The 27859-nt window shown below is 39.3% G+C and overlaps 1 protein-coding gene and 1 non-coding gene across 2 annotated transcripts; both read right to left on the reverse strand.

The window, feature by feature from the left end:
- Window positions 1-116: 116 nt before the first annotated feature.
- LOC133070733 (cytochrome P450 2C23-like) lies at window positions 117-27847 on the reverse strand. The gene is made up of 9 exons (XM_061163128.1): window positions 27665-27847; window positions 25530-25692; window positions 11569-11718; window positions 10790-10950; window positions 10109-10285; window positions 7219-7360; window positions 5195-5382; window positions 2819-2960; window positions 117-373 (listed from the first exon to the last, which is right to left on the reverse strand). Exons 1-9 carry the CDS (start codon window positions 27845-27847, stop codon window positions 192-194), a joined length of 1488 nt encoding a protein of 495 aa, XP_061019111.1. The 3' UTR covers window positions 117-191.
- On the reverse strand, window positions 8632-8738 carry LOC133070855 (U6 spliceosomal RNA). The gene has a single exon (XR_009696259.1). It is a non-coding gene; the product is annotated as a U6 spliceosomal RNA (small nuclear RNA).
- Window positions 27848-27859: the final 12 nt, after the last annotated feature.

The raw sequence follows: 27859 nt of genomic DNA on the forward strand, positions 1-27859 counted from the left end.
TCAAGCTTTTAGTGAGCAGTGTTTCTGTACTGCAGTACAGGCAGATTCTTTACCAACTGAGCTACGAGGGAAGCCCATGTTTCTGTCCTAGGCAGAATTTAAAATGAAAAGAGACTATTGGGGTGGGAGAAGTAGTGAGAAGAAAAAGCTATTACTTTTATTTAAATTGTTAAAAGAGAAAAGCTCTTCTTTCATCTGGGGATAAGGCATAGCTTGAAGGGTGGTGGCATGTTGATCAGTCCCGTAACAATGGGTTTGGTCTCTATGTCCTTTGTCTCCCCCAGGGGTTTCAGGACAAAATTTTGCAGAATGGTGGTTAAGAACAGGAACAGCTCCATTTGGGCCAGGCCCTCTCCAATACAGGCTCGTTTCCCTGAAAGGAGGAGACAGTTCCATTAGCTTGTTCCACAATTAAATATTACAATAGCCTATATTCAAACACATACTCCTAACAGCCACTGAAAACACTGGTCAGAAAAGTGACAGCTTAGAAGCAGCTAGAGGACGATCAACTGATTCAGTTCAGTTCAGTTCAATTGTTCAGTCGTGTCCGACTCTTTGCGACCCCTTGAACCACAGCACGCCAGGCCTTCCTGTCCATCACCAACTCCCGGAGTCTACCCAAATCCACGTCCATTGAGTCAGTGATGCCATCCAACCATCTCATCCTCTGTTGTCCCCTTCTCCTCCTGCCCTCAATCTTTCCCTGCATCAGGGTCTTTTCAAATGAGTCAACTCTTCACATCAGGTGGCCAAAGTTTAGGAGTTTCAGCTTCAATATCAGTCCTTCCAAAGAATGCCCAGGACTGATGTCCTTTAGGATGGACTTGTTGGATCTCCTTGCAGTCCAAGGGACTCTTAAGAGTCTTCTCCAATGCCACAGTTCGAAAGCATCAGTTCTTTGGTGCTCAGCTTTCTTTATAGTCCAACTCTCACATCCATACATGACTACTAGAAAAACCATAGCCTTGACTAGACAGATCTTTGTTGACAAAGTAATGTCTCTGCTTTTTAATATGCTGTCTAGGTTGGTCATAACTTTCCTTCCAAGGAGTAAGCGTCTTTTAATTTCATGGCTGCAATCACCATCTGCAGTGATTTTGGAGCCCAAAAAAAATAAAGTCAGTCACTGTTTCCACTGTTTCCCCATCTATTTGCCATGAAGTGATGGGACCGGATGCCATGATCTTAGTTTTCTGACTGTTGAGCTTTAAACCAGCTTTTTCACTCTCCTCTTTTACTTTCATCAAGAGTCTCTTTACTTCTTCACTTTCTGCCATAAGGGTGGTATCATCTGCATATCTGAGGTTATTGATATTTCTCCCTGCAATCTTGATTCCAGCTTGTGCTTCCTCCAGTCCAGCGTTTCTCATGATGTACTCTGCATATAAGTTAAATAAGCAGGGTGACAATATACAGCCTTGATGTACTCCTTTTCCTATTTGGAACCAGTCTGTTGTTCCATGTCCAGTTCTAACTGTTGCTTCCTGACCTGCATATAGGTTTCTCAAGAGGTAGGTCAGGTGGTCTGGTATTCCCATCTCATTCAGAATTTTCCGCCGTTTATTGTGATCCACACAGTCAAAGGCTTTGGCATAGTCAAGAAAGCAGAAATATATGTTTTTCTGGAATTCTCTTGCTTTCTTGATGATCCAGCAGATGTTGGCAATTTGATCTCTGGTTTCTGTGCCTTTTCTAAAACCAGCTTGAATATCTGGAAGTTCACGGTTCACGTATTGCTGAAGCCTGGCTTGGAGAATTTTGAGCATTACTTTACTAGTGTGTGAGATGAGTGCAATTGTGAGGTAGTTTGAGCATTCTTTGGTATTGCCTTTCCTTGGGATTGGAATGAAAACTGACCTTTCCCAGTCCTGTGGCCACTGCTGAGTTTTCCAAATTTGCTGATCAACTGGTACAGTTCCTCTAACAAACCATAATTTCTCTAAAGAGATTTATACTCTTAATTCAGTAGTTCTCCTGGGGATTTATCTGTTGGAACTACAGATTCACCAATGAGGATGTCACTTGCATTATTATTTATGACGCTGATGAGTTAGATGAACGCTAGACATACACCTATGTTAGATTAATTAAATAAGTCATTGTGCAACTATCATGCAATGCCACCTAAACATGTTTGTATGGAAGATTATTTAATACCACAGGCTGTCTTTTAAAAACATATTAACTGTTATTTTTGAAAATACTAATCAAATAATTGACTAGGATAACAAAGAAAAAAAAATATGTGCTGAGTGATCTTAAGTTGTCTTTATGACCTTATGAGAAATAGCAACTGGGAGCCAATCAGCTCTTGCAAAGAGGCAAGGGTATGTGGGGCTCTGGATTTCAGAGGGGAAGGAAGAGAATGAAATGACCAAAGTCCCTCTGATGGCCTCTGGCTGTAAGAATCAGAAAATTAATACAATAATGTTTAATCATTTTAAAAGAAGAAAGAAACCTGAACATTCTGTTTTAGAAAAGTTGTATATTACAGAAGGGAGATCAACAGGTAAGAGTCTACAAAAGGAGGTCTCTTTGTTATCTGATAATAACATCTGAATTGAATTGGTTTGCCTTGATTTTTTAAAAAATTGGTATTGTACTTAGTCACCAGATAACAAAATAGTCCTTGAAAGACTTATTTGATCCTATTGGTACACAGACTTAAATGGCTTCATCTTGATTTAGAGGGTTATAGCAGATTGATTTGATTAACTTTGCGATCATTAGTGGACTACTTACATACATTTAGTAAAGCTAAAAGTTGTTCAAAAGGTTCATGTGTATGGTTTGGATGGTGTGTATTTATATTTACCAATGGAAAAAGCCACGAAGTATTTTGTTTTCCTGAAGCTGCCATTTTTATCCAAAAAATGGCCTGGGTCAAACTTCTCTGGGTTAGGAAACTCCTTGCAGTCGTACAAGATGGAAGACAGTAACGGCAATACAACAGTACCCTGCAACCAAGAAAAAGAGAGTGGAATGGCATGTTATCATACTTATCTTTGGTTCATAAAAAGCCTAACACTTTTAAATATAGTGGGTTAAACAGGACCGAGAACTCTTAAAGCTTGTGTGAGAGCTTTCTGTCTTGTGTGAGAGTTTTTTCACACCCACTATCATACAATACCTTTTATCGAATAATAAGATGGTTCTCTGGGGGAAGAGCACTGTTACAGTCAATGTGCAATAAACAATTGTTTACAAACTAAGATTTGCAGCTCATATTGTTTAGACATGTGCTTTATTAGAACTGCCACCTCAAATTGGAAGAGTTCACTTTTCACAATTTTTTTCTTTCTGAATTCAGGTGTGAATGTAAGAAAATAAGATATAGTGCCTTGTAATCTACAAAATCTATTGGCTCAAACCCCACCTCCTCACTTCTAAAATGGAGTGCATGTGTGTATGTTTGTTGCTCAGTCATGTCCAGCTCTTTGCGACCCCATGAACTGAACTGTAGTCAGCCTGGTTCCTCTGTCCATGGAATTTTTCAGGCAAGAATACTGGAGAGGGTTGCCATTCCTTTCTCCAGGGGATCTTCCCAACCAAGGGATCAAACCTGGGTCTCCTGCATTGCAGGCAGATTCTTTACTGTCTGAGCCACCATACACTTTCCTCTTTGCCCCATTAGAACCTATGAGGTTTAAATGACAAAATGATAATGACCATTGATACAGGATGCTTCACATTTACCTGACATTGTGTTTAATTGTTTATAAATCTCACTGAATTCTTACTTCAACCATATTCACTAGGATTTTGTTTTTTTGGCTCATTGTATATATGCAGAAACTGAGATTCAGAGAGAAGAAACAATTTCCTTGAGGTTATTAGCAAGTGGCATGATTAGAATTTGACCCAACTTCTATCTGATCATAAAGCACCCCTATTTAAGTGAAAGCCTCCTCTTTCCATTTTTACTTCATTTTTTATTTCCTGAAACATTATTTCACAATTTTTGGAGTAGGTAATACATGTACATGGTATATAAAAAAAGTCAAAGTGAAAATAAGTTTCTTTTTCCTATACTCAAGTTCCTTGGTTTCCTTCTTTCTCTTTTTTTCCCTTGGTTTCCTTCTTAATGTAATCACTGCTATCAGAAATTTATTCCTATTTTATTATAGGTGGGGCTTCCCTGGTGGTTCAGATGGTAAAGAATCTGCCTGCAGTGCAGGAAACCCAGGTTCAGTCCCTGGGTCTGGAAGATCCCCTGGTGAAGGAAATGGCAACCCACTCCAGTATTCTTGCCTAGAAAATTCTGCGGACAGGGGAGCCTGGTGGAGTCACAAAGAGTCAGACATGACCGAGCAACAGAACAGAAACTCTTTAATATTATCAAAAGCACTTTCTGTATAAATGAGATTACCATGTGGTTTTTCTTTAAATTCTATTTCTATGGTGAATTTTATTAAACCAAATTTTCTGGTGTTAGACCTTCCTGTGTTCCTGATTACCTTCACTTGCTGATGGTATAGCATTTTTAATGTGATACTAGACTTATGTGTTAATAGACTTTTACACTGGGATTTGGCAGTAAGGTTGGGGGCTGTTTCAGTTTTGCAGTAGTCTGGTCAGGTTTGACACCTTTTCTTCCTCTTCTACACTCTCAAATGTAAAACCCAATCCTTTAATCACTACAGAAGACTGACTACATCCCCAGTGTGCATGTGAATGTTTTGATCACTGTTAATTATTATGGGCAGCAATGTCCCAAATGTCCTGGTACAAGAGATCTTGGGAGCAGAGAATTTGGGTTAAAGAAAGTGACACTTGATTACCTTAGAGCTGCAGATACACTGTCCATCTCTTCCCCCTTTTTAAAATCTATCATGGAAAATCAGATTTCTGTTTCCACAAGATTCATACTAATGCAAATCACTTCTCCCTTAATATATACTATTATACATGAGAGTGTGAGGAGCCTTGGAAGCCCTGGGTTAGCTTCCCCATTCCAGGAAGGCAAGGGCAGAACCACAGAGGTGACACAGTGGCCTGAGAGTACACTGCATAGGAGTGATGGATTTTAAACCCAGGCCATGTAACTCAGGCCTTGTGTTCTTTCCATGTCTCTCAACTGCCTTTCTTCCTGAAACAGCTACGATGCCTCTAACAGGCCCCATCTACCATGGGGTGGAGTGGTACTATGTTGCATCTTCTATCTCAGCCAGCTTTCCCAGCCACCTCTAACCTTGGGGATGACATATTGTCTGAATTTTGTGTCCCGGACCACAGCATGGGCTAAGTTAGAAGGAATGAGGGTGATGTATCTTTGTATCTCATGCAACACAGCCTCTGTATAGGGCAGCTTCATCTTGTCCTTCATACAGGGACTTCGGGTGCGTCCAATCACACGGTCAATTTCTTCATGAACTTTGGCTGCAGAGACATGAATCATGAATCCTACTTAAGAGACGTGTTCCCTGGATACTTGGAAATGCTTACAATGTGGAAAGAAAGTGGCCTGGAAACGGCTCCCAAGGTCAAAGACATGTTGCTAAACAACCCATAACTTTGTTCCTCATAGAATTTCTTTTTTTTTTTTTTTAATTTCAGTATAAAATCTTTATTCTTAGAATGCTCTTTTTTAAATTAATTAATTCATTTTAATTGGAGGCTAAGTACTTTACAATATTGTAGTGGTTTTTGCCATACATTGACATGAATCAGCCTTGGGTGTACATGTGTTCCCCATCCTGAACCTCCCTCCCACCTCCCTCCCCATCCCATCCCTCAGGGTCATCCCAGTGCTCCGGCCCTGATCACCCTGTCTCATACATCAAACCTGGACTGGTGATCTATTTCACATATGGTAATATACATATTTCAATGATATTCTCTCAAATCATCCCACCCTTGCCTTCTCCCACAGAGTCCAAAAGTCTGTTCTTTACATTTGTGTCTCTTTTGCTGTCTCGCATACAGGGTCATCGTACCATCTTTCTAAATACCATATATATGCATTAATATACTGTATTGGTGTTTTTCTTTCTGACTTACTTCACTCTGTATAATAGACTCCAGTTTCATCCACCTCCTTAGAACTGATTCAAATTCATTCTTTTTAATAGCTGAGTAGTATTCCATTGTGTATATGTACCACAGCTTTCTTATCCACTCATCTGCTGATGGATATCTAGGTTGTTTCCATGTCTTGGCTATTGTAAACAGTGTTGTGATGAACATTGGGGTACACGTGTCTCTTTCAATTCTAGTTTCCTCAGTGTGTATGCCCAGCACTGGGTTGCTGGGTTGTATGGAAGTTCTATCTCCAGTTTTTTAAGGAATCTCCACTCTGTTCTCCATAGTGGCTGTACTAGTTTGCATTCCCAGCAACAGTGTAAGAGGTTTCTTTTCTCTGCATCCTCTCCAGCATTTATTATTTGTAGACTTTTTCATAGCAGCCATAGAATTTCTGTTTTCTATATTGCTGCAAAGACCAGAGATTCCGCTTCAGGAAACATAAAAGCTGCATTAGGTATGTCCTTGGCCTCCTGCCTGAACTGGTTTGTCCTCCTGTACAGGTGAGGAGATGACCTCTGTGCAGGGATTAAGATTTACCCCAGATTCCTGGCAAAGCAGCTGCAGAGGGGAAATGTTTAATCCTCACTCTAGTGGGAGCATCTCCTCTGTCAGTCTACTAACATTTTGTGGGAACAGCAAACACCATTTTGTTGAACAAAATACTTGCTTTCTAAGACCTGTGCCCTGAGAATATGATTGAGAAAATCAAGCTAGTACAATGTCATTTTTGAATTTTAAAATATATTGGAGCTAAAAATCCTCTTTGGGGAGACTGATCCATTTTCAAGATGAAAAAAACAAAGGCCTATGAAGTGAAATAACTTGTCTGAGGTCACACAGTCAGGTATTGGTGGCTGAGAATGAGAATCCAACATGGGAACCCATGCATCCCTCATCTAAATTGGGCTGACTCTGCAACATTATATCATATATAGAAGAGCTGGGATTCAGAAGCTCCTCTGCTTTTAAACTTAAAAAGTCTTTGATTTGTAAAGGTCTCTCTTGCTTATCAACATCACTTGATAGAATTTTGATCTGTAAAACCAAACCACATGGGTGGCCCTATGCATGATGCTCGCCAAGGCTGTCCAGAGAAAGAGAAGTTGTCACAGACAGTAGTACCTTCCTACCTTCACCAGTTCCAGGAGCTCCTATTTTATCCTGAATAAATACTTAGGATATTTGCTGTACCTTGAACCTCAGGGTATTTCATTAGGAGCAGGAACCCATAACTCAGGGTGGCAGTGGTTGTCTCTACTCCTGCTGAAAACAGATTTGATCCACAGGTTGCTAAGTTTTCCAAGTGAAATTCAGACTCTGGGTTCTCTTTCTCCTGTAGATGGTAGAGTAAAAAAGAAGGCAATGGCTTATCAGAGCTCCATGATCACACCCCATCACTGGTAATAGGCTTCATTTTGTGCGTGGTAGGGTAGTAAATTTTTAAAAATCAGTCATGGAATTGAAACTTCTGGTTCAAATTCCAGGTTAGTCAATGATCAGATGTATGCCCTTGACAAGTTACCTTACCTCTTTACTCAACTTCATAATAACCTGTTAACACTCAGTTAACGGAATCTTCTTTGATTATATTTAATGAAAAAGACTAGATGTGAGCACAATGTAGATACATCAACTAGTTTGGAACTGGTCTGTTTCCTTCAGACCAGTGATACAAAGCATGGGAAATTGATACTACCTCAGCCCTTTAGAGTATTGTAGTGAAGAATATAGAGGTCAATTAAATATTTTGTTAAAGTATGATAAGTGCTATGAAAGAAAATTTCAGGGTAGTATTTGATTCATCATTTTACTCCTTTTACCAACCACCACGGACTGATAGAGAGTTGGTATGAAGGAAAATTTTTAAATGACTGAATTAAAAACCTAACTATTTTTTTTTCTCTTTCCCAGACAAACATCTAGTCCTCTGAGGGCCAACAACAAACTTTTCCATCAGAATGAAGAGGATATTTCAATGCACATTGTTGATAAGTGGAGTGATCTTAAATGTCTCTGCTAACTCCAGGGAAATTTCTGAGAAGGAAAGAGAGCATCATCATGCCTTCCTTCAGCATGTTTTCTAAGGAAGTCAAGCTTTCTAAATCAGCCCTCCCAGAGATTAAGAAGACTAAACAGGTTATTATTTACTGTTTGCTATAACTTGCACATTTATGATATAATTGCACAGTATTTTTCTTTTGCTTATTAATGTATATTTGGGGAATTTTGACATGAAAGTCAAAGTGTTAGTTGCTTAGTTGTGTCCAACTCTTTGCAATCCTGTGGACTGTAGCCTGCCACACTCCTCTGTCCATGGAATTCTCCAGGCAAGACTACTGGAGTGAGCAGCCATTCCCTCCTCCAGGGGATCTTCCCAACCCAGAGATCAAACCTGGGTTTGCCTGCTTTGCAGGCAGATTCTTTACTGTCTGAAATAACGCTTTACTGGGGAAGCCCAACTTTGGCATAAACGAGGTTAATTTTACAGGGCTCAAGGAATTATTTTCAGATTTTAAGTTGTTACATAGGTATATATACTGAAATATCATTTTTTCAGAAATACAAAAATTGAAATTATATTGGTAAAAGTCTCGTGCACACAACAAAAACATGGAACACTTCACAAATTTGTGTGTCATCCTTGCACAGGGACCATGCCAACCTTCTCTGTATCATTCCAATTTCAGTGTACGTGCTGCCAAGATGAGCACTGAATATCCTTTTGCAGTCTATAACAATAGCTTGTCACAGTTTTGACTGTTTTCCTACTGATGTTCTCATGGACATTGATGCTGGTATCTTATGCCAGTGATGTTCTAAGAGCTGGTGGCTGTGTGATACTTGCTATTCAATATGTTTAAGACCACCGATGGTTAATTATAATGTATTTTTTTAGAATCTCTTATCCATCGTTAGCTTCAAATAACAAAATTGTTCCGTGGGAAAACACAATCCAGTTTTTATAATGTATTGGTCTGTGACATACCACCTGGGAAACATCATGGCAAACAATGGCAGACTATGGGTATGTAAAGAAGATGTGTGTGTCTTTTAGCCACATTAAGATAAATATATGCTCAGAAACATGCATATATATACATATATGTAGCTCATCATAAATATATACTGAGAAGATTTCATTAAATGCTAGTGTCCAAGTACAGGAAGTAAATAGAAATAAAGGGAAATAATATGTATAATATATATTTTTTAGAAAACTTATGAGTTTTTGTCCAACTAAAAAATTTATGACATTTTGATTCCACTTGTTTGACTTAGTATGAATAGAATACTAGCTTTCTAATTTAGAAAAATAGATATGCAACAAGCAACAAAGGTTTATGTATAGTACAGGGAACTATAGTCAATATCTTGAAATAACCTATAATGGGAAATATCTTCAAAAATAATATATGTGTATATGTATAACTGAATCACACACACAAAAAAGAATTCTACTTTTTGAAATTTAGTAATGTTTATCTTATTGCCAATTTTTCTAAATGTCCTATGGACATCTAATAACAACATATGAAATACAAAATTTTAAATATATTCGTGTAGTATATGATTAATATAAATTAATTAAACACAAATTTATTACATTTAAATTATTAATGACATCATTCAAGATGCTTCTATTCTGATTTTTTCTGCACTTGATAAAATATTCTCAGAGAAATGTTAATATTTCTCACTATGATTGTATATTTTTTTCTTTTCCCTTATGTTTCTTCTGATTTTTGCTTTATGTAATTTTGTTTCTTTGTTGTTAAGTTGTCTAAAGGTTTATGATGTCTATCTTCTTTTTGAATTGTACCTTCATTGTTAAAAATATATATCTTTGTTTCATTTAAAATAAATAAATTTTAAAAAGAAAAAAAAGAAATACGAAGGAAGAAGAGGGCTTTTGTCTTTTAAAATTTCTGCACTATGAAAAATTTCTACTATTTTTAATAGCATACCCCATTGCCACAAGATATCAAAATATCAAGAATTACCTACATGGTGTGATTATGCTTTCCTGCATTCCCATGGACTGACAAAATATAGTATCAGGGAAATATGTCATGTACAATACCTGCTCCATCCTGCTGAGGAAACAGTCAACGTAGTCTTGAGGGTTATTATGATCCAGGGACTTTTGATGCTCCTTCACTTTTTCCAAAACAAAGTAGTGAACATCCTTAAGCCTTTTTGAAAATGCTCTGTGCTCTCCAGGGAGAGGCTTTATGAGTTTTGGCCATAGATTGTAAATCTAAAATGAGAACAAAAAATACACAAGCAATTCAGTTTGTGAAGAGACACCAGGGTTTCTAAGTGGAGCACCAAACTCTCTGCAGGGTCTGGCCAGGGAGAATCCTTTCCTCCAACTTTCAAGCTAAAGAGAAGGGAGGATGACCATCACATACACGAGAGTCGCCCCTTCTCATCTCCTGCTCAACCACTCTCAGCCAACCTCAGAGTAAGAGAGGGGGAGAATGTGCACAGGAGCCTTAAAAGAAAGGCAGGGAACTGGGAACATGACATCTTCTTTTGTGGGAATCACCTCACAGAAGCGAGCAGAAGGCAGCCTTCATAGGTGCTGGTGTAAGTGACACGGTACTAATCCACTTGACATAAGACACACATGGAGGGAAGGGGACAGCGCTTGCCTTGGCACATGCTCATGGGGCAAGGTGGACAGCTTGCAGCTCTTTACCCTGCTTGTGTAGTGTGTCCAAGAGGTCAAGTGCAAGGGTGAATGAAGACTTGGCCTTACCTGGTTCCAGAGAGAGCTTACTCGATTGAAATTTTTATTTAACGAATCCAGCAGGGAGTGAAAAGTCTTATCTTTGTAGTGGAAACGTTCATTGAAGAGGATGGAGCAGATCACGTTGCAGGTAGCACAGGACAGGGTGACAGCAGGGTTAAAGGGCTGAGCTGGTGTGAAGAAAAAACAACTCTAACATTTAGAATCTTCATCAGCCTGCATTAGGGTTTCAAGAAGATGGCCTCCCTCCTCCTCAGACGGATACTTATATTTTATTTTCTCTAAACTTCTTCAAATTAGGATGTAAGCATCTTCTATTAATACTATATGCTCTATAGTATTATACTATGATACTACTAGTAGTTGTTATATTATTCAGTGAATATGGTAATAGTCACAAGAGGAGCAAGTAATATTATAGAATATTTACCACATACTGGATACGGTGTAAATATTTTGCAAACTGTATTATCCAACCCTCAATCTGAGGTTTGATTTTTAGCCACATTTTTCAGATGAGGAAACTGCACCTTAGAGAAATTAAATAACTTGTCCAAATTTACACATCCAGTAAGTGCTGAAGTTGGGAGATGAACCCAAACAAAGGGATTCAAGGATCCTAAGTAACAGCTTTGAGTCATTTTCCTCCTGCCCCGCTTTTCCTTGCCAATGCCCTGGTTAACAGAGCAGACTGTGGACTGCTGAGCATCTCCTGAAGGAGGAGCTTTGGTGGGAAGGGCTGTGTGCGCAGTAGCCCCTTGGCCCAAAAGATGGTCCACGGAACACACCCTCTGATTTCCTGAGCTCCTCCATCAGAAACTGGGCCTCCTCCTGGATCCTCTCCTCAAGGCTCCTCTTCCCCATCCCAAAGTCCCTTAGGGTCATGAGGGAGAAGCGCCGCATTTGCTTCCACGTGTCTCCATTGCTGAAAAAGATTCCTAGGAAAAAAAGCAAAGAGCAGAAAAGTGGTTTTGCATCATAGAACTGGATGTCCCCAGAAGCTGATCTCGTGTCCACCCTGTGCTGTGGCCACTGCTCCTTATCAGGAATTTTAGCAACTGGCCTTTGAAGAGCACAACATAGTCTTTGGTTTGGGTCAAATATTTGTCACAAAGAAAATAAAACCCAAGTTCTGGTCAACAGAGGACAGGGGTGAAAGAGACAGGGGCAGGATCATTGGCACATAGGGAACATTCCCAAGTGTGCGAAGGGCCATCTATCTGGTTTTGTTAAAGATAGTAAAGACTGGCATGTGTTCACAAACCCCTCTCCTGAGTGTCTGTTTTTGCACTTAATATCCCTCTCATTTGTGCTTTAGTTCTACCCATGACTTCCTCTACTAGAGGAATTGCAGCCCCACGGACTGTAGCCTGCCAGGCTTCTCTGTCCATGAAATTCTCCAGGCAAGAATACTGGAGTGGGTAGCTGTTCCCTTCTCCAGGGGATCTTCCCAACCTAGGGATCGAACCCAGGTCTCCTGCATTACAGGCGGATTCTTTACCAGCTGAGCTACTAGAGTGGGTAGCCATTCCGTTCTCAAGCAGATCTTCCCAACTTGGAGGATTGAACCTAGGTCTCCTGCATTGCAGGCAGATTCTTTAAGATCCGAGCCACCAAGGAAGCCCCTATTAGAGGAGAAGTAACTGCAAAGCAGAGCAATAGGGAATACGCATTTCTATTCACCTCTGAATTTACTACAGCTGTTAGCTAATCTGAACTAGAAAGAACTCAGGAACAAAGGAAATGTTCACACCCAATGCTTTTTCATTTCTTCCTCTGTATATGTCCTGAATTTCCTATTTCTCTCAATGCACCACCAGTTTCCTAGTACCTCAAACCCAAACTTCAGGGCATTTTCACATCCCTCTTGCCCTATACAGCTGCATTTGGTAAATCCTGTTGACTCCACCTTCAAAATGTCTTTCTCATCTGTCCCTTCTTGTCAATTCAAACTACACTACCACACTTCAGCTTCTAAGGTTATGATCATCTTCAAACCAGCTTCCTAGATTTAGAGTTTCTAGGTTCCTCAAAATCAAATACGAGGACAATTTTTCTGGTGCTAAAAAGCATTCAATGGATTTCCCTATACCCACCTCTCACCATAAAGAAGGCTGAGTGCCAGAGAATTGATGCTTTCGAAATGTGGTGTTGGAAAAGACTCATGAGAGTCCCCTGGACAGCAAGGAGATCAAACCAGTCAATCTTAAAGGAAATCAGTCCTGAATATTCATTGGGAAGACTGGTGCTGAGCTGAATCTCCAATACTTTGGCCATCTGATGCAAAGAGGGAAAGACCCTGATGCTGGGAAAGACCGAGGGTAAAAGGAGAAGGGGATGACAGAAGATGAGATGGTTGGATGGCATCACTGACTCAATAGGCATGAGTCTGAGCAAACTCAGGGAGATAATGAAGGTCAGGGAAGCCTGGCGTGCTGCAGTCCATGGGGTCACAGAGTCGAACACGACTACAACAAATACAACCCCCTAGCTCCCCACCCAGTCTCATTATGATACTGTTGTAGCCACGCGTTTTGGGGAAACAAACTCACTCAGAAGGACAATGCAGATAGTGGAGTGCAGTTTATTACACTGGTAGGCCCAAGGCAGAGTCTCCTCTTAGCCAAGGACCCTGACCAGTTTTTGTGAAAACCTTATATACCCTAAGTGTACTTGCTCAAACCCACCTCCCCAAATTCCTTGAAACTAGTCTGGACAAGGTGAAAAAGAGATACGATCAAAGTTAACCCATGATTCATGTGTCACAAGACTAGATAAACAGTGGACATTTATCAATAGGACTGTGGTCATATCCCAATAAACATAATAGAATTTACTACTTTGTTCTGTTACAGAGATAATTAGCATATTTTTTTAGGCAACAGAGAGTCCAAGTCCTGAAGCTCTTTTATCCAGGGGGTCTGGTTTCCCATTGGTATGCCACTTCTATAAACACCAGGCACAAAGTTCAGAGTACAATGGGAGGGTGACCATGTGTGTAGCCTAATGTTCGCAGCCTGGCCTAAGATGGAGTCCAGCTCTGTCTGTTTCCTCCTTCAATATCTTTAAACTCCTCAAAACTTTCCATCAGTCTCCCCATTGGCTCTAACTCCGAACCAAAAAAAAAAACCAAAAAATTAAAACATAGATTAGTGTATTAAGACTATGGACTATGGTTATTGGTTCTGGGCTCTAGAGTTAGGCAAACTGAATTCAAGTCTGCTCCAAAAGCTTCTAATTTGGATGAGCAATTAACTTCTGTTGCCTCAGCTTTTCATCTGTTGAATGGAAATAAAAAATATCCTCCTCATAGGGCCATCGTGGTAACTGAATATGGTAATACATATGAAACCCCTAGCATGGTATCTGGCACACAAGAAGTATTTAATAAATGCTAGCTATTATATAATTATAGTTATTAGAATCATAATTCAGGTCAATAATAATCCAATTATTATAATGTCTAACTTTTATAATAATTATTGATAGTAACATTATTATTATCATTGAAATTTAGGAATATTTTCATCTCTTCAAATTTTTAACTGTTTTTACATCATCTTTAAATCAAAAGGCAATCATAAATGTGGCAAAATTATTTATTTAATCCTTAATTAGACTTTCAAATATTGCCATATCTTTTGTGCTTCATTTATTCAATAAATTTTCATTGCTTTCCTGTGCCAACAAAGGCATTTTGCTCACCATCCCGCTCCACAAGGGTTAGATCATTAGCCACTGCAGTTGTTGAAAGGCATTCAGGGTGGAGATCAGGGATGATCTAGGATGATAAACTATTGTTTATGTCAACTAAGCTGTTGTTTATGTTGTTTATGTCAACTGATGAGTTATTTGATATATATCAAATAACTTCCAAATGTTCAAGCTGGTTTTAGAGAAGGCACAGGAACCAGAGATCAAATTGCCAACATCCGCTGAATCATCAAAAAAGCAAGAGTTCCAGAAAAAAAGGGAGTTCCAGAAAAATATATATTTCTGCTTTATTGACTATGCCAAAGCCTTTGACTGTGTGTATTGCAACAAATTGTGGAAAATTATTCAAGAGATGGGAATACCAGATCACCTGACCTGCCTCTTGAGAAACCTGTATGCAGGTCAGGAAGCAACAGTTAGAACTGTACATGGAACAACAGACTGGTTCCAAATAGGAAAAGGAGTACATCAAGGCTGTATATTGTCACCCTGCTTATTTAACTTATATGCAGAGTACATCATGAGAAACGCTGGACTGGAGGAAGCACAAGCTGGAATCAAGATTGCAGGGAGAAATATCAATAACCTCAGATATGCAGATGATACCACCCTTATGGCAGAAAGTGAAGAAGTAAAGAGACTCTTGATGAAAGTAAAAGAGGAGAGTGAAAAAGCTGGTTTAAAGCTCAACAGTCAGAAAACTAAGATCATGGCATCCGGTCCCATCACTTCATGGCAAATAGATGGGGAAACAGTGGAAACAGTGACTGACTTTATTTTTTTGGGCTCCAAAATCACTGCAGATGGTGATTGCAGCCATGAAATTAAAAGACGCTTACTCCTTGGAAGGAAAGTTATGACCAACCTAGACAGCATATTAAAAAGCAGAGACATTACTTTGTCAACAAAGATCTGTCTAGTCAAGGCTATGGTTTTTCTAGTAGTCATGTATGGATGTGAGAGTTGGACCATAAAGAAAGCTGAGTGCTGTAGAATTGATGCTTTTGAACTGTGGTGTTGGAGAAGACTCTTAAGAGTCCCTTGGACTGCAAGGAGATCCAACCAGTCCTTTCTAAAGGAAATCAGTCCTGAATATTCAGTGGAAGGACTGATGTTGAAGCTGAAACTCCTAAACTTTGGCCACCTGATGCTTAGAGCTGAGTCATTTGAAAAGACCCTGATGCTGGGAAAGATTGAGGGCAGGAGGAGAAGGGGATGACAGAGGATGAGATGGTTGGATGGCATCACCGACTCAATGGACTCAATGGGTAGACTCCGGGAGTTGGTGATGGACAGGGAGGCCTGGCATGCTGTGGTTCAAGGGGTCGAAAAGAGTCGGACACGACTGAGGGACTGAACTGAACTGAACTGAGCTCAATCCAGCCTAATACCTTCTGCTCCAGTTAAAAATTAATTTCAGGGTTTCCCTGGTGGCAGTGGTAAAGAGTCTGCCTGCCAGTGCTGGAGACATGGGTTCAATCCCTAGCCGGGATATATCCCACATGCCACAGAGCAAAAAATCCCATGCACAACAAGTATTGAGCCTGTGCCCTAGAGACCAGGACCTACAACTACTGAGGCCACAAGCTGCAACTACAGAAGCCCGCGTGCCCTAGGGCCCGTGCTCCACAACAAGAGAAGCCACTGCTATGAGAGGCCCACACACCACAACTAGAGAGTAGCCCCCTCTCACTGCAGCTAGGGAAAAGCCTGTAGAGCAATGAAGTTTTAGCAGATACAAATATAAATAATTAATTCCAAAGCTCACACACAGCCAATGTAATCAACTTGTTTTAAAAAAAAGGGAAGAAATAGAAGATTTGGTTGCTTCTTTAGGTAAGCATGTACATCTTATGTAAGAGAGATTAAAAATTGTTTCTCTTTCATCACTTAGTACACTGCATAATATTTAACTAATTATTCATAAATATGCTTTGAAAGGAAGTTTCTATTTCTTTGTGAATTGTGGGAGAGCAGGGAAGAGAGAAAATTGACTGGCGTGAACACGCTGCCGGCCGTTCGCGGAACAGGGGGACTGAGAGAGTCCGGAGAGGGGCTCACAGACTGCGGACCGGCCCGGACCCGCCGGAGGCTGGAGCAGGTCGCGGCGAGACACAGGGCGCAGGCACCCGATCGGCGCGGGCGGGGACTGGGGCTGGGGACGCAGAGGGCAGAAGGCGCACACACCCGACTGGCGCCGGCGGAAACCGAGATTGGGACCGTGGAAGGGAACGGGTGCGCCGCACCTGGAGAGAGTGCGCCTGTCAAGCTCCTGGCTGCCTGGACCGCTCTGACGGGGAAGGCACAAGAGCGGACGCAGCCTTTTGTTCCGCGCTTTTGTGGAACACCCGAGGGCTGGAGCTGCGTGCTCCATATAGAGCAGCCGGGATCCTGAGCAGCGCAGACCGAGAAAGCAGCACCAGCCCATCCCCGCAGCGTCAGCCCCTCCCAGCAGCGCGACAGAACTAGCTACCTGAATAAGAATCCACCTCCGCCCGCCTGTGTCAGGGCGGAAATGAGGCCCTGAAGAAACCGGCAAACAGAAGCCAAATAAACAAAGGGAACCGCTTCAGAAGAGAGCGGTGCAACAGATTAAAATCCCTCTAGAAAACACCGATTACACCGGAAGAGGCCTGTAGATATCGAGAAGTGTAAGCTGGAACGAGGAGATATCTGAAACTGAGCCAAACCGACACTGACCGCAACAGCTCCAGAGAAATTCCTAGATATATTTTTACTTTCTTTTTTTTTTTTTTTAAATAAAAAAAATTTTTTTTATTTTTTCTTTTTTCTCTTTTATTTTCCTTTAAAATTCCCTATTACTCCCCCCATCACTCCTTAACTTTCATTTTCATAGATTTTTACAATTTTTTTAATTAGGGAAAATTCTTTTTTTTTTCCTTTTTTTCTCCTTTTTCTCTTCAATTTTCTATTTTTCTTTTTCTCTTATTTCTTTTAAAGTCCTCTAGTACTCCTCTACTACTCCTTAATTTTCATTTTCAATACACTATAACCTTACCAAAAAAAAAAAAAAAAAGAGAAGACCTATTTTTTAAACTGAACTTCATATATATTTTTAAAATTTTTTTGTGTGTGTGTTTTGGTTTTTGTTTTTAATATAGTATTTTTAAGAGTCTAATCTCTACTCTAGATTTTTCATTTTTGTTTTTCAATATATGATATAAATTGTGAATATTTAAGAATCCAATATTCAGTTCCCATTTTTATTCAGGAGTGTGTTGATTATTCTCTCCCAATCTTGACTCTCTGTTTTCTACCTCAGAACACCTCTATTTCCTCCTTTCCCCTTCTCTTCCCAATCCAATTCTGTGAATCTTGGTGGGTGTCTGGGCTACGGAGAACACTCTGGGAACAGACAACTGCGTAGATCTGTCTCTCTCCTCTTGAGTCCCCTTTTTCTCCTCCTGCTCAACACTATCTCCCTCCTCCCTCTCCTCTTCTTCATGTAACTCTGTGAACCTCTCTGGGTGTCCCTAACGGGGGAGAATCTTTTCACCATTAACCTAGAAGTTTTATTATCAGTGCTGTGTAGTTGGAGAAGTCCTGAGACTACAGGAAGAATAAAACTGAAATCCAGAGGCAGCAGACTTAAGCCCAAAACCTGAGAACACCAGAAAACTCCTGACTACATGGAACTTTAAGTAATAAGTGACCGTCCAAAAGCCTCCATACCTACACTGAAACCAACCACCACCCAAGGGCCAATAAGTTTTAGAGCAAGACATACCAAGCAAATTCTCCAGCAACGCAGAAACATAGCCCTAAACGTCAACATACAGGCTGCCCAAGGTGACACCTAACACATAGACCCATCTCAAAACTCATTACTGAGCACTCCATTGCTCTCCAGAGAGAAGAAATCAAGTTCCACGCACCAGAATACCGACGCAAACTTTCCTAACCAGGAAACCTTGACAAGCCAATCGTCTAACCCCACCCACTGTGAAAAACCTCCACAATAAAAAGGAACCACAGACCTCCAGAATACAAAAAGCCCAGTCCAGACAGAGCAATCTAAACAAGATGAAAAGGCAGAGAAATACCCAACAGGTAAAAGAACATGAAAAATGCCCACCAAGTCAAACAAAAGAGGAGGAGATAGGGAATCTACCTGAAAAAGAATTTAGAATATTGATAATAAAAGTGATCCAAAATCTTGAAAACAAAATGGAGTTACAGATAAATAGCCTGGAGACAAAGATTGAAAAGATGCAAGAAATGTTTAATAAAGACCTAGAAGAAATAAAAAAGAGTCAATTAAAAATGAATAATGCAATGAATGAGATCAAAAACACTCTGGAGGGAACCAAGAGTAGAATAACGGAGACAGAAGATAGGATAAGTGAGGTAGAAGATAAAATGGTGGAAATAAATGAAACAGAGAGGAAAAAAGAAAAAAGGATCAAAAAAAATGAGGACAACCTCAGGGACCTCTGGGACAATGTGAAATGCCCCAACATTCGAATCATAGGAGTCCCAGAAGAAGAAGACAAAAAGAAAGGCCATGAGAAAATACTCGAGGAGATAATAGCTGAAAACTTCCCTAAAATGGGGAAGGAAATAGCCACCCAAGTCCAAGAAACCCAGAGAGTCCCAAACAGGATAAACCCAAGGCGAAACACCCCAAGACACATATTAATCAAATTAACAAAGATCAAACACAAAGAACAAATATTAAAAGCAGCAAGGGAGAAACAACAAATAACACACAAAGGGATTCCCATAAGGATAACAGCTGATCTATCAATAGAAACCCTCCAGGCCAGAAGGGAATGGCAGGATGTACTGAAAGTAATGAAAGAGAATAACCTACAACCTAGATTACTGTACCCAGCAAGGATCTCATTCAGATATGAAGGAGAATTCAAAAGCTTTACAGACAAGCAAAAGCTGAGAGAATTCAGCACCACCAAACCAGCTCTTCAACAAATGCTAAAGGATCTTCTCTAGACAGGAAATGCAGAAAGGTTGTATAAACGTGAACCCAAAACAACAAAGTAAATGGCAACGGGACCACACCTATCAATAATTACCTTAAATGTAAATGGGTTGAATGCCCCAACCAAAAGACAAAGATTGGCTGAATGGATACGAAAACAAGACCCCTATATATGCTGTCTACAAGAGACCCACCTCAAAGCAAGAGACACATACAGACTAAAAGTGAAGGGCTGGAAAAAAATATTTCATGCAAACGGAGACCAAAAGAAAGCAGGAGTCGCAATACTCATATCAGATAAAATAGACTTTCAAATAAAGGATGTGAAAAGAGACAAAGAAGGACACTACATAATGATCAAAGGATTAATGCAAGAAGAAAATATAACAATTATAAATATATATGCACCCAACATAGGAGCACCGCAATATGTACGGCAAACACTAACGAGTATGAAAGAGGAAATTAATAGTAACACAATAATAGTGGGAGACTTTAATACCCCACTCACAACTATGGGTAGATCAACTAAACAGAAAATTAACAAGGAAACACAAACCTTGAATGACACAATGGACCAGCTAGACCTAATTGATATCTATAGGACATTTCACCCCAAAACAATCAACTTCACCTTTTTCTCAAGTGCACACGGAACCTTCTCCAGAATAGATCACATCCTGGGCCATAAATCTGGTCTTGGAAAATTCAAAAAAATTGAAATCATTCCAGTCATCTTTTCTGACCACAGTGCAGTAAGATTAGATCTCAATTACAGGGAAAAAATTGTTAAAAATTCAAACATATGGAGGCTAAATAACACGCTTCTGAATAACCAACAAATCATAGAAGAAATCAAAAAAGAAATCAAAATATGCATAGAAATGAATGAAAATGAAAACACAACAACCCAAAACCTATGGGACACTGTAAAAGCAGTGCTAAGGGGAAGGTTCATAGCATTACAGGCTCACATCAAGAAACAAGTAAAAAGCCAAATAAATAACCTAACTCTACACCTAAAGCAATTAGAGAAGGAAGAAATGAAGAACCCCAGGGTTAGCAGAAGGAAAGAAATCTTAAAAATTAGGGCAGAAATAAATGCAAAAGAAACTAAAGAGACCATAGCAAAAATCAACAAAGCTAAAAGCTGGTTTTTTGAAAAAATAAACAAAATTGACAAACCATTAGCAAGACTCATTAAGAAGCAAAGAGAGAACCAAATTAACAAAATTAGAAATGAAAATGGAGAGATCACAACAGACAACACTGAAATACAAAGGATCATAAGAGACTACTACCAGCAGCTCTATGCCAATAAAATGGACAACTTGGATGAAATGGACAAATTCTTAGAAAAGTATAACCTTCCAAAACTGAACCAGGAAGAAATAAAAGATCTTAACAGACCCATCACAAGCAAGGAAATCGAAACTGTAATCAAAAATCTTCCAGCAAACAAAAGCCCAGGACCAGATGGCTTCACAGCTGAATTCTACCAAAAATTTAGAGAAGAGCTAACACCTATCTTACTCAAACTCTTCCAGAAAATTACAGAGGAAGGTAAACTTCCAAACTCATTCTATGAGGCCACCATCACCCTAATTCCAAAATCAGACAAAGATGCCACAAAAAAAGAAAACTACAGGCCAATATCACTGATGAACATAGATGCAAAAGTCCTTAACAAAATTCTAGCAAACAGAATCCAACAACATAGTAAAAAAATCATACACCACGACCAAGTGGGCTTTATCCCAGGAATGCAAGGATTCTTTAATATCTGCAAATCAATCAATGTAATACACCACATTAACAAATTGAAAGATAAAAACCATATGATTATCTCAATAGATGCAGAGAAAGCCTTTGACAAAATTCAACACCCATTCATGATTAAAACTCTCAAGAAAGCAGGAATAGAAGGAACATACCTAAACATAACCCACAGCAAGTATCACCCTCAATGGTGAAAAATTGAAAGCATTTCCCCTGAAATCAGGAACAAGACAAGGGTGCCCACTCTCACCACTATTATTCAACATAGTGTTGGAAGTTTTGGCCACAGCAATCAGAGCAGAAAAAGAAGTAAAAGGAATCCAGATAGGAAAAGAAGAAGTGAAACTCTCGCTGTTTGCAGATGACATGATCCTCTACATAGAAAACCCTAAAGACTCTTCCAGAAAATTACTAGAGCTAATCAATGAATATAGTAAAGTTGCAGGATATAAAATTAACACACAAAAATCCCTTGCATTCCTATATACTAACAATGAAAAAACAGAAAGAGAAATTAAGGAAACAATGCCATTTACCATTGCAACAAAAAGAATAAAATACTTAGGAATATATCTACCTAAAGAAACAAAAGACCTATACATAGAAAACTATAAAACACTGATGAAAGAAATCAAAGAGGACACAAACAGATGGAGAAACATACCATATTCATGGATTGGAAGAATCAATATTGTCAAAATGGCTATTCTACCCAAAGCAATCTATAGATTCAATGCAATCCCTATCAAGCTACCAACGATATTTTTCACAGAACTAGAACAAATAATTTCACAATTTGTATGGAAATACAAAAAACCTCGAATAGCCAAAGTAATCTTGAGAAAGAAGAATGGAACTGGAGGAATCAACCTGCCTGACTTCAGACTCTACTACAAAGCCACAGTCATCAAGACAGTATGGTACTGGCACAAAGACAGAAATATAGATCAATGGAACAGAATAGAAGGCCCAGAGATAAATCCACGAACTTATGGACACCTTATCTTTGACAAAGGAGGCAAGGATATACAATGGAAAAAAGACAACCTCTTTAATAAGTGGTGCTGGGAAAGCTGGTCAACCACTTGTAAAAGAATGAAACTAGAACACTTTCTAACACCATACACAAAAATAAACTCAAAATGGATTAAAGATCTAAATGTAAGACCAGAAACTATAAAACTCCTAGAGGAGAACATAGGCAAAACACTCTCCGACATAAACCACAGCAAGATCCTCTATGACCCACCTCCCAGAATATTGGAAATAAAAGCAAAACTAAACAAATGGGACCTAATGAAACTTAAAAGCTTTTGCACAACAAAGGAAACTATAAGTAAGGTGAAAAGACAGCCCTCAGATTGGGAGAAAATAATAGCAAATGAAGAAACAGACAAAGGATTAATCTCAAAAATATACAAGCAACTCTTGAAGCTCAATTCCAGAAAAATAAAAGACCCAATCAAAAAATGGGCCAAAGAACTAAACAGACATTTCTCCAAAGAAGACATACAGATGGCTAACAAACACATGAAAAGATGCTCAACATCACTCATTATCAGAAAAATGCAAATCAAAACCAAATGAGGTACCATTACACGCCAGTCAGGATGGCTGCTATCCAAAAGTCTACAAGCAATAAATGCTGGAGAGGGTGTGGAGAAAAGGGAACCCTCTTACACTGTTGGTGGGAATGCAAACTAGTACAGCCGCTATGGAGAACAGTGTGTAGATTTCTTAAAAAACTGGAAATAGAACTGCCATATGACCCAGCAATCCCACTTCTGGGCATACACACTGAGGAAACCAGATCTGAAAGAGATATGTGCACCCCAATGTTCATCGCAGCACTGTTTATAATAGCCAGGACATGGAAGCAACCTAGATGCCCATCAGCAGATGAATGGATAAGGAAGCTGTGGTACATATACACCATGGAATATTACTCAGCCATTAAAAAGAATTCATTTGAACCAGTTCTAATGAGATGGATGAAACTGGAGCCCCTTATACAGAGTGAAGTAAGCCAGAAAGATAAAGATCATTACAGCATACTAACACATATATATGGAATTTAGAAAGATGGTAACGTCAACCCTATATGCAAAACAGAAAAAGAGACACAGAAGTACAGAACAGACTTTTGAACTCTGTGGGAGAAGGTGAGGGTGGGATGTTTCGAAAGAACAGCATGTATATTATCCATGGTGAAACAGATCACCAGCCCAGGTGGGATGCATGAAACAAGTGCTCGAGCCTGGTGCACTGGGAAGACCCAGAGGAATCGGGTGGAGAGGGAGGTGGGAGGTGGGATCGGGATGGGGAATACGTGTAAATCTATTGCTGATTCATGTCAATGTATGACAAAACCCACTGAAAAAATAAAAAAAAAATAATAATAAAAAAATAGAATCAAAAGCTATTGCTAAAAATAATAGCATAAAGCAAGGATATAAGTAAAAAAAAAAAAAAAAAAAAAGGGAAGAAATAGAAGATTTGGTTGCTTCTTTAGGTAAGCATGTACATCTTATGTAAGAGAGATTAAAAATTGTTTCTTTCATCACTTAGTACACTGCATAATATTTAATTAATTATTCATAAATATTCTTTGAAAGGAAGTTTCTATTTCTTTGGGGCTTGATGCAATTTTACAATTTTAAATGGATTAGAGGAGATTTTCAGGCTGTCCTAGGTTTTTTTAATTGTGTAATACTTCATATATATAAAGGAATATATATATAACATATGTCTACATTTTGAAACATAGTAAGAAAATAATTATCTGTGAGCCTGTTGTCCCACTGAAGAACTTGAGCTTGACTAAGTACCATTGTAGCTCCCTGTGTGTTACCTGTCTGATCTTACCACTCTCCGCCCCCTCACTCCCACCTCTCCACCCCCCACCAGCCCTAAACCAAGAGCTGACATTGAAAACACAGTAATTTCTGTACCTAGTTGTCTGTTGTTGCTGCCACTATGCCACTGAAATCTTTGTACCCTGTGAAATGACACCCCAAGCATGGCTCTCTAAATCCTAAGACCTTTGGGTAACAACTTTTATTTTCAAAATATTTCCCAGATTTCTTTTTATTAAATCACAATCATATTTGCAGATTTACCTTAAAGGGAACTTGGAGTCTGTTTTTGGTGTTTATCTCAATAGAATTATCAGAGTATCTGTTGTACAAAAAAAAAAAAAAATGTCTGTTTTTTGTCCCCATTCATGGGAGACAGCTTCTAAATCCTCGGCTTTTCCCACTTCTAACACAGAAGTTTGTTATTCATGCTGAGCCTCTGGGATCACACTTAAGTTTATGATAATAAAGTGACTCATGGTAGATTCCTAAACAGTGTCAAGATGGAGTTGGCCATGCCAGAAAGATGAACTTTGTATTCAGAGAACTGAAGCTTCCACCCAAGTGATATCAGCCAGACCTTAGGACTTTCAAGGAATGGAAGGAGCTAGAGACTGAGTTCTATCAGATGGCCAATCAGTCAATCAACTGTGCTCAAGTAATGAAGTTCCAGTGAAAACCTCCAGACACCAAAGCTCCGATGAGATTCTGGGTTGGTGAACATACCAACACATTGAATGGGTAACACATTCTGATTCCTTGCAAGAGAATATAGAAGCTCTGCATTTGAGGCATTCCTAAACCTTGTCCAACATGTCTCTCCATTTGTAGCTTTCATATGTTACAGAATTGTGATTGTAAGTATTGCATCTTCCTGAGTTCTGTGAGTCATTCCAGTAAATTATTGAACCTGAGGTGGTCATGGAAACCCTGAATTTTTAGCCAGCTGGTTGTAAGTGTGGGTAATTGGAGACCCCTGAACTTGCAGCTGACATCAGAAATGAGGGTAGTCTTTTGAAGAATGATGCCCTTAACATAGGGCTTATCAGGTGGTCACTAGTGGTAAAGAAACTGCCTGCCATTGTAGGAGACATAAGAGACCTGGGTTTGATTCCTGTGTCGGGAAGATCCCCTGGAGAAGGGCATGGCAACCCACTCCAGTAATCTTGGCTGGAGAATCTTCCATGAACATAGAAGTCTGGCGGGCCACAATCTATAGGGTCACAAAGAATGGGACATGACTGAAGCAACTTAGCACGCACATGTGCACACACACACACATACACACGTACTTAACATATGGAGTATGAACTAATTCAGTAGTATCTGAATTGCACTGCAGAATTGCAGCATCTAATTTATTGCTTGTTGCAAAGCAGATACTCATTAGGTTAATCACACTTTTGTGCTAAAAAGAATTAACTTGTATTTTGAAACATACCATATCCTCTCTGGGTATCGTCAATAATAGGAATAGGTCCTCTGTCAAGGAATTTATCACCTTGGTCAATTAGAGCTTCCTTCACTGCCTCATATCCATGTAAGACCACAGTGGTCTGGGATCCAAGGTACAGAGTGTAAACAGGGCCATATTGTTTGGCCAACTATAAAGAGATACAAACAACTATAAGGGCTATTGTGAAATCTCTCCATTGGAGGCTTCGGTGGGAATTAAGTAATGATTCACACGTAGCTTAGACCTTGCTCCATTAAGTTGCTTTCAGTAATTTAACTTGGGCTACAGTCATGGATTCATTCTTTCCTTCATCTATACATGCAACCATTGAGCAATATAAATATTCACTAAGCACTTATATTGTCAGACATTGTGCCAGGAACTCCACGGAACTTAGAGTCTAGTGGAAGTAACAGGCAGTAAAACAAACTACATTTGCAATACAAGCTGCACATGATTCTATGAAAGTGGTAAAGAATGTACTTATGCTAGATGATAATGGGAAAACTTAATAAAGTAGATGAGAATTCTATGAGGAGGTAACATTTAAGATAAAACTAAAGATGAGAAGGAAGCAGCAATGATAAGAGAAAGAGAGATTACTTAATAGGTATTAAAAAGAATGAAATCTATATATTTATGATAGCATTGTGTCAAGGGGAAAAATAGAATACTAAAACAGCTGCTAGCTAGGGATTGGTTTTCAAATGTATTTTACATCCATGCTTGTGAATTTAAAGTAGCCATTTGAAAGTACTTTTGTGAAGATGCATGATGATGGTTCGGAAACATGTTCATGTTCTAAATTAAATAGTTGAAAAAAAATTACATTTAAAGATCCATATGCATATTATAATCCTCCATTTTTTTAAATAAAATTCTTAAATGGCAAAACTTATTGAACTTGCCACCTCTTTTTTCTTTCTGCTTTTCCTACACTTTTAAAAACTTACACGTAAATGGGAGAGAATTTTGCCACTTTCTGTTTTCTCTGTCCAAGGAAAATGAAACTACTTCCTTGGTTCCTCTGAAGGAGTGTCTCTCTGTATTTTAGGGCACAAAATATCAGGCCCTCCTCTCCCAACCTCACCCTCAGCTGATGATGTTGCTTCCTATTTCACAGAGATAATAGAATAGAATGTCCATGTGCTTCTACCATAGCTTCTTGTTCACCTGAATCTGTACCCACATACATAGTTTTCTGTTAATATAAATGACTCTCCATGCCCCCCAAAAGGCCCAATTCTCCAGCTTCTGCACTGGATTCCATTCCCTTTTAGCTATGGCAACTTGACTTTCCTTTTTTACAGCAATATTGAACATCACCCTATTTTTCCTCCTCCCCCAGTCCCTGGCAACCACCATTCTACTCCCTACTTCTATGGGTATGACTCTTTTAGAGTCCCCATGTAAGTGAGTTCATACAGTATTTGTCCTTCTGTGTCTGGCTTCTATAATTTAAGATAATATCCTCCAGGTTCATCCACGTTGTTGTCAGTGACAGGATTTCCTCCTTCTTTAAAGAGAAATAATATTCCTCTGTGTGTGTGTGTGTGTACACATCGTACTTTATCACTGGTCAGACGACAGTAATTAGGGATTTGGGGAGAATGTATACTTGCACAGTGAACTCAAAGGAGTGGATGTCAGTCAGGGAGCAGAGTTGAGTTGTGTTAGAGCAAGGTGTGAGGATCACTCTTCAAAAGGAGGATCACAAATTATACCATAGATTAGTCTGAAATAGTAATAATAATATAAAAGGACATTGTTTACATTTTTTTTAAACACTTGCTTGTCTTTTGGTTAGTGTTACATGCAGAAAGGATTGGAAGACTTTCAGTTAAAATATGTTCTGACTTCAGAATTTTCCCATTCACTAGAATTCAATCTGTATCTCAGGTCAGGTCAACACACTTCACTATCACCTCTAAAGTGATCCAATTCAGAAAAAAATAAAGGGGGGCAGGAAGAATTTGTCTTGTAGTACAGAAATAGATACACCAAAGTGCCTTAGCAGTGAGTAAAACTATTAATAAGAAAACTTAAAGATGACACAAAGATAATCTGAAGGTGACTCCCCTTTACCTGGAGATGACTAGCCCCTAATGAAACCCCCTTACCTTGGAGAGAGATGCAGGGATGTCCTTGAAGTTTAGTTGCATCAGATTCCCAATGATGGGAAGGGGAGTTGGACCAGGAGGGAGCTTTCCCAAACCTTTGTGACTTTTCTTCCACATGAAAAGAAAAATCAGGCAAGTGACACAAATCACAAGTGCAAGAGTAGTGATTTCCAGTTGTTCCATCTTCGTTACTCA

Source organism: Dama dama, chromosome 15, assembly GCF_033118175.1.
Source record: "Dama dama isolate Ldn47 chromosome 15, ASM3311817v1, whole genome shotgun sequence".
NCBI classification, from domain to species: Eukaryota; Metazoa; Chordata; class Mammalia; order Artiodactyla; family Cervidae; genus Dama; species Dama dama.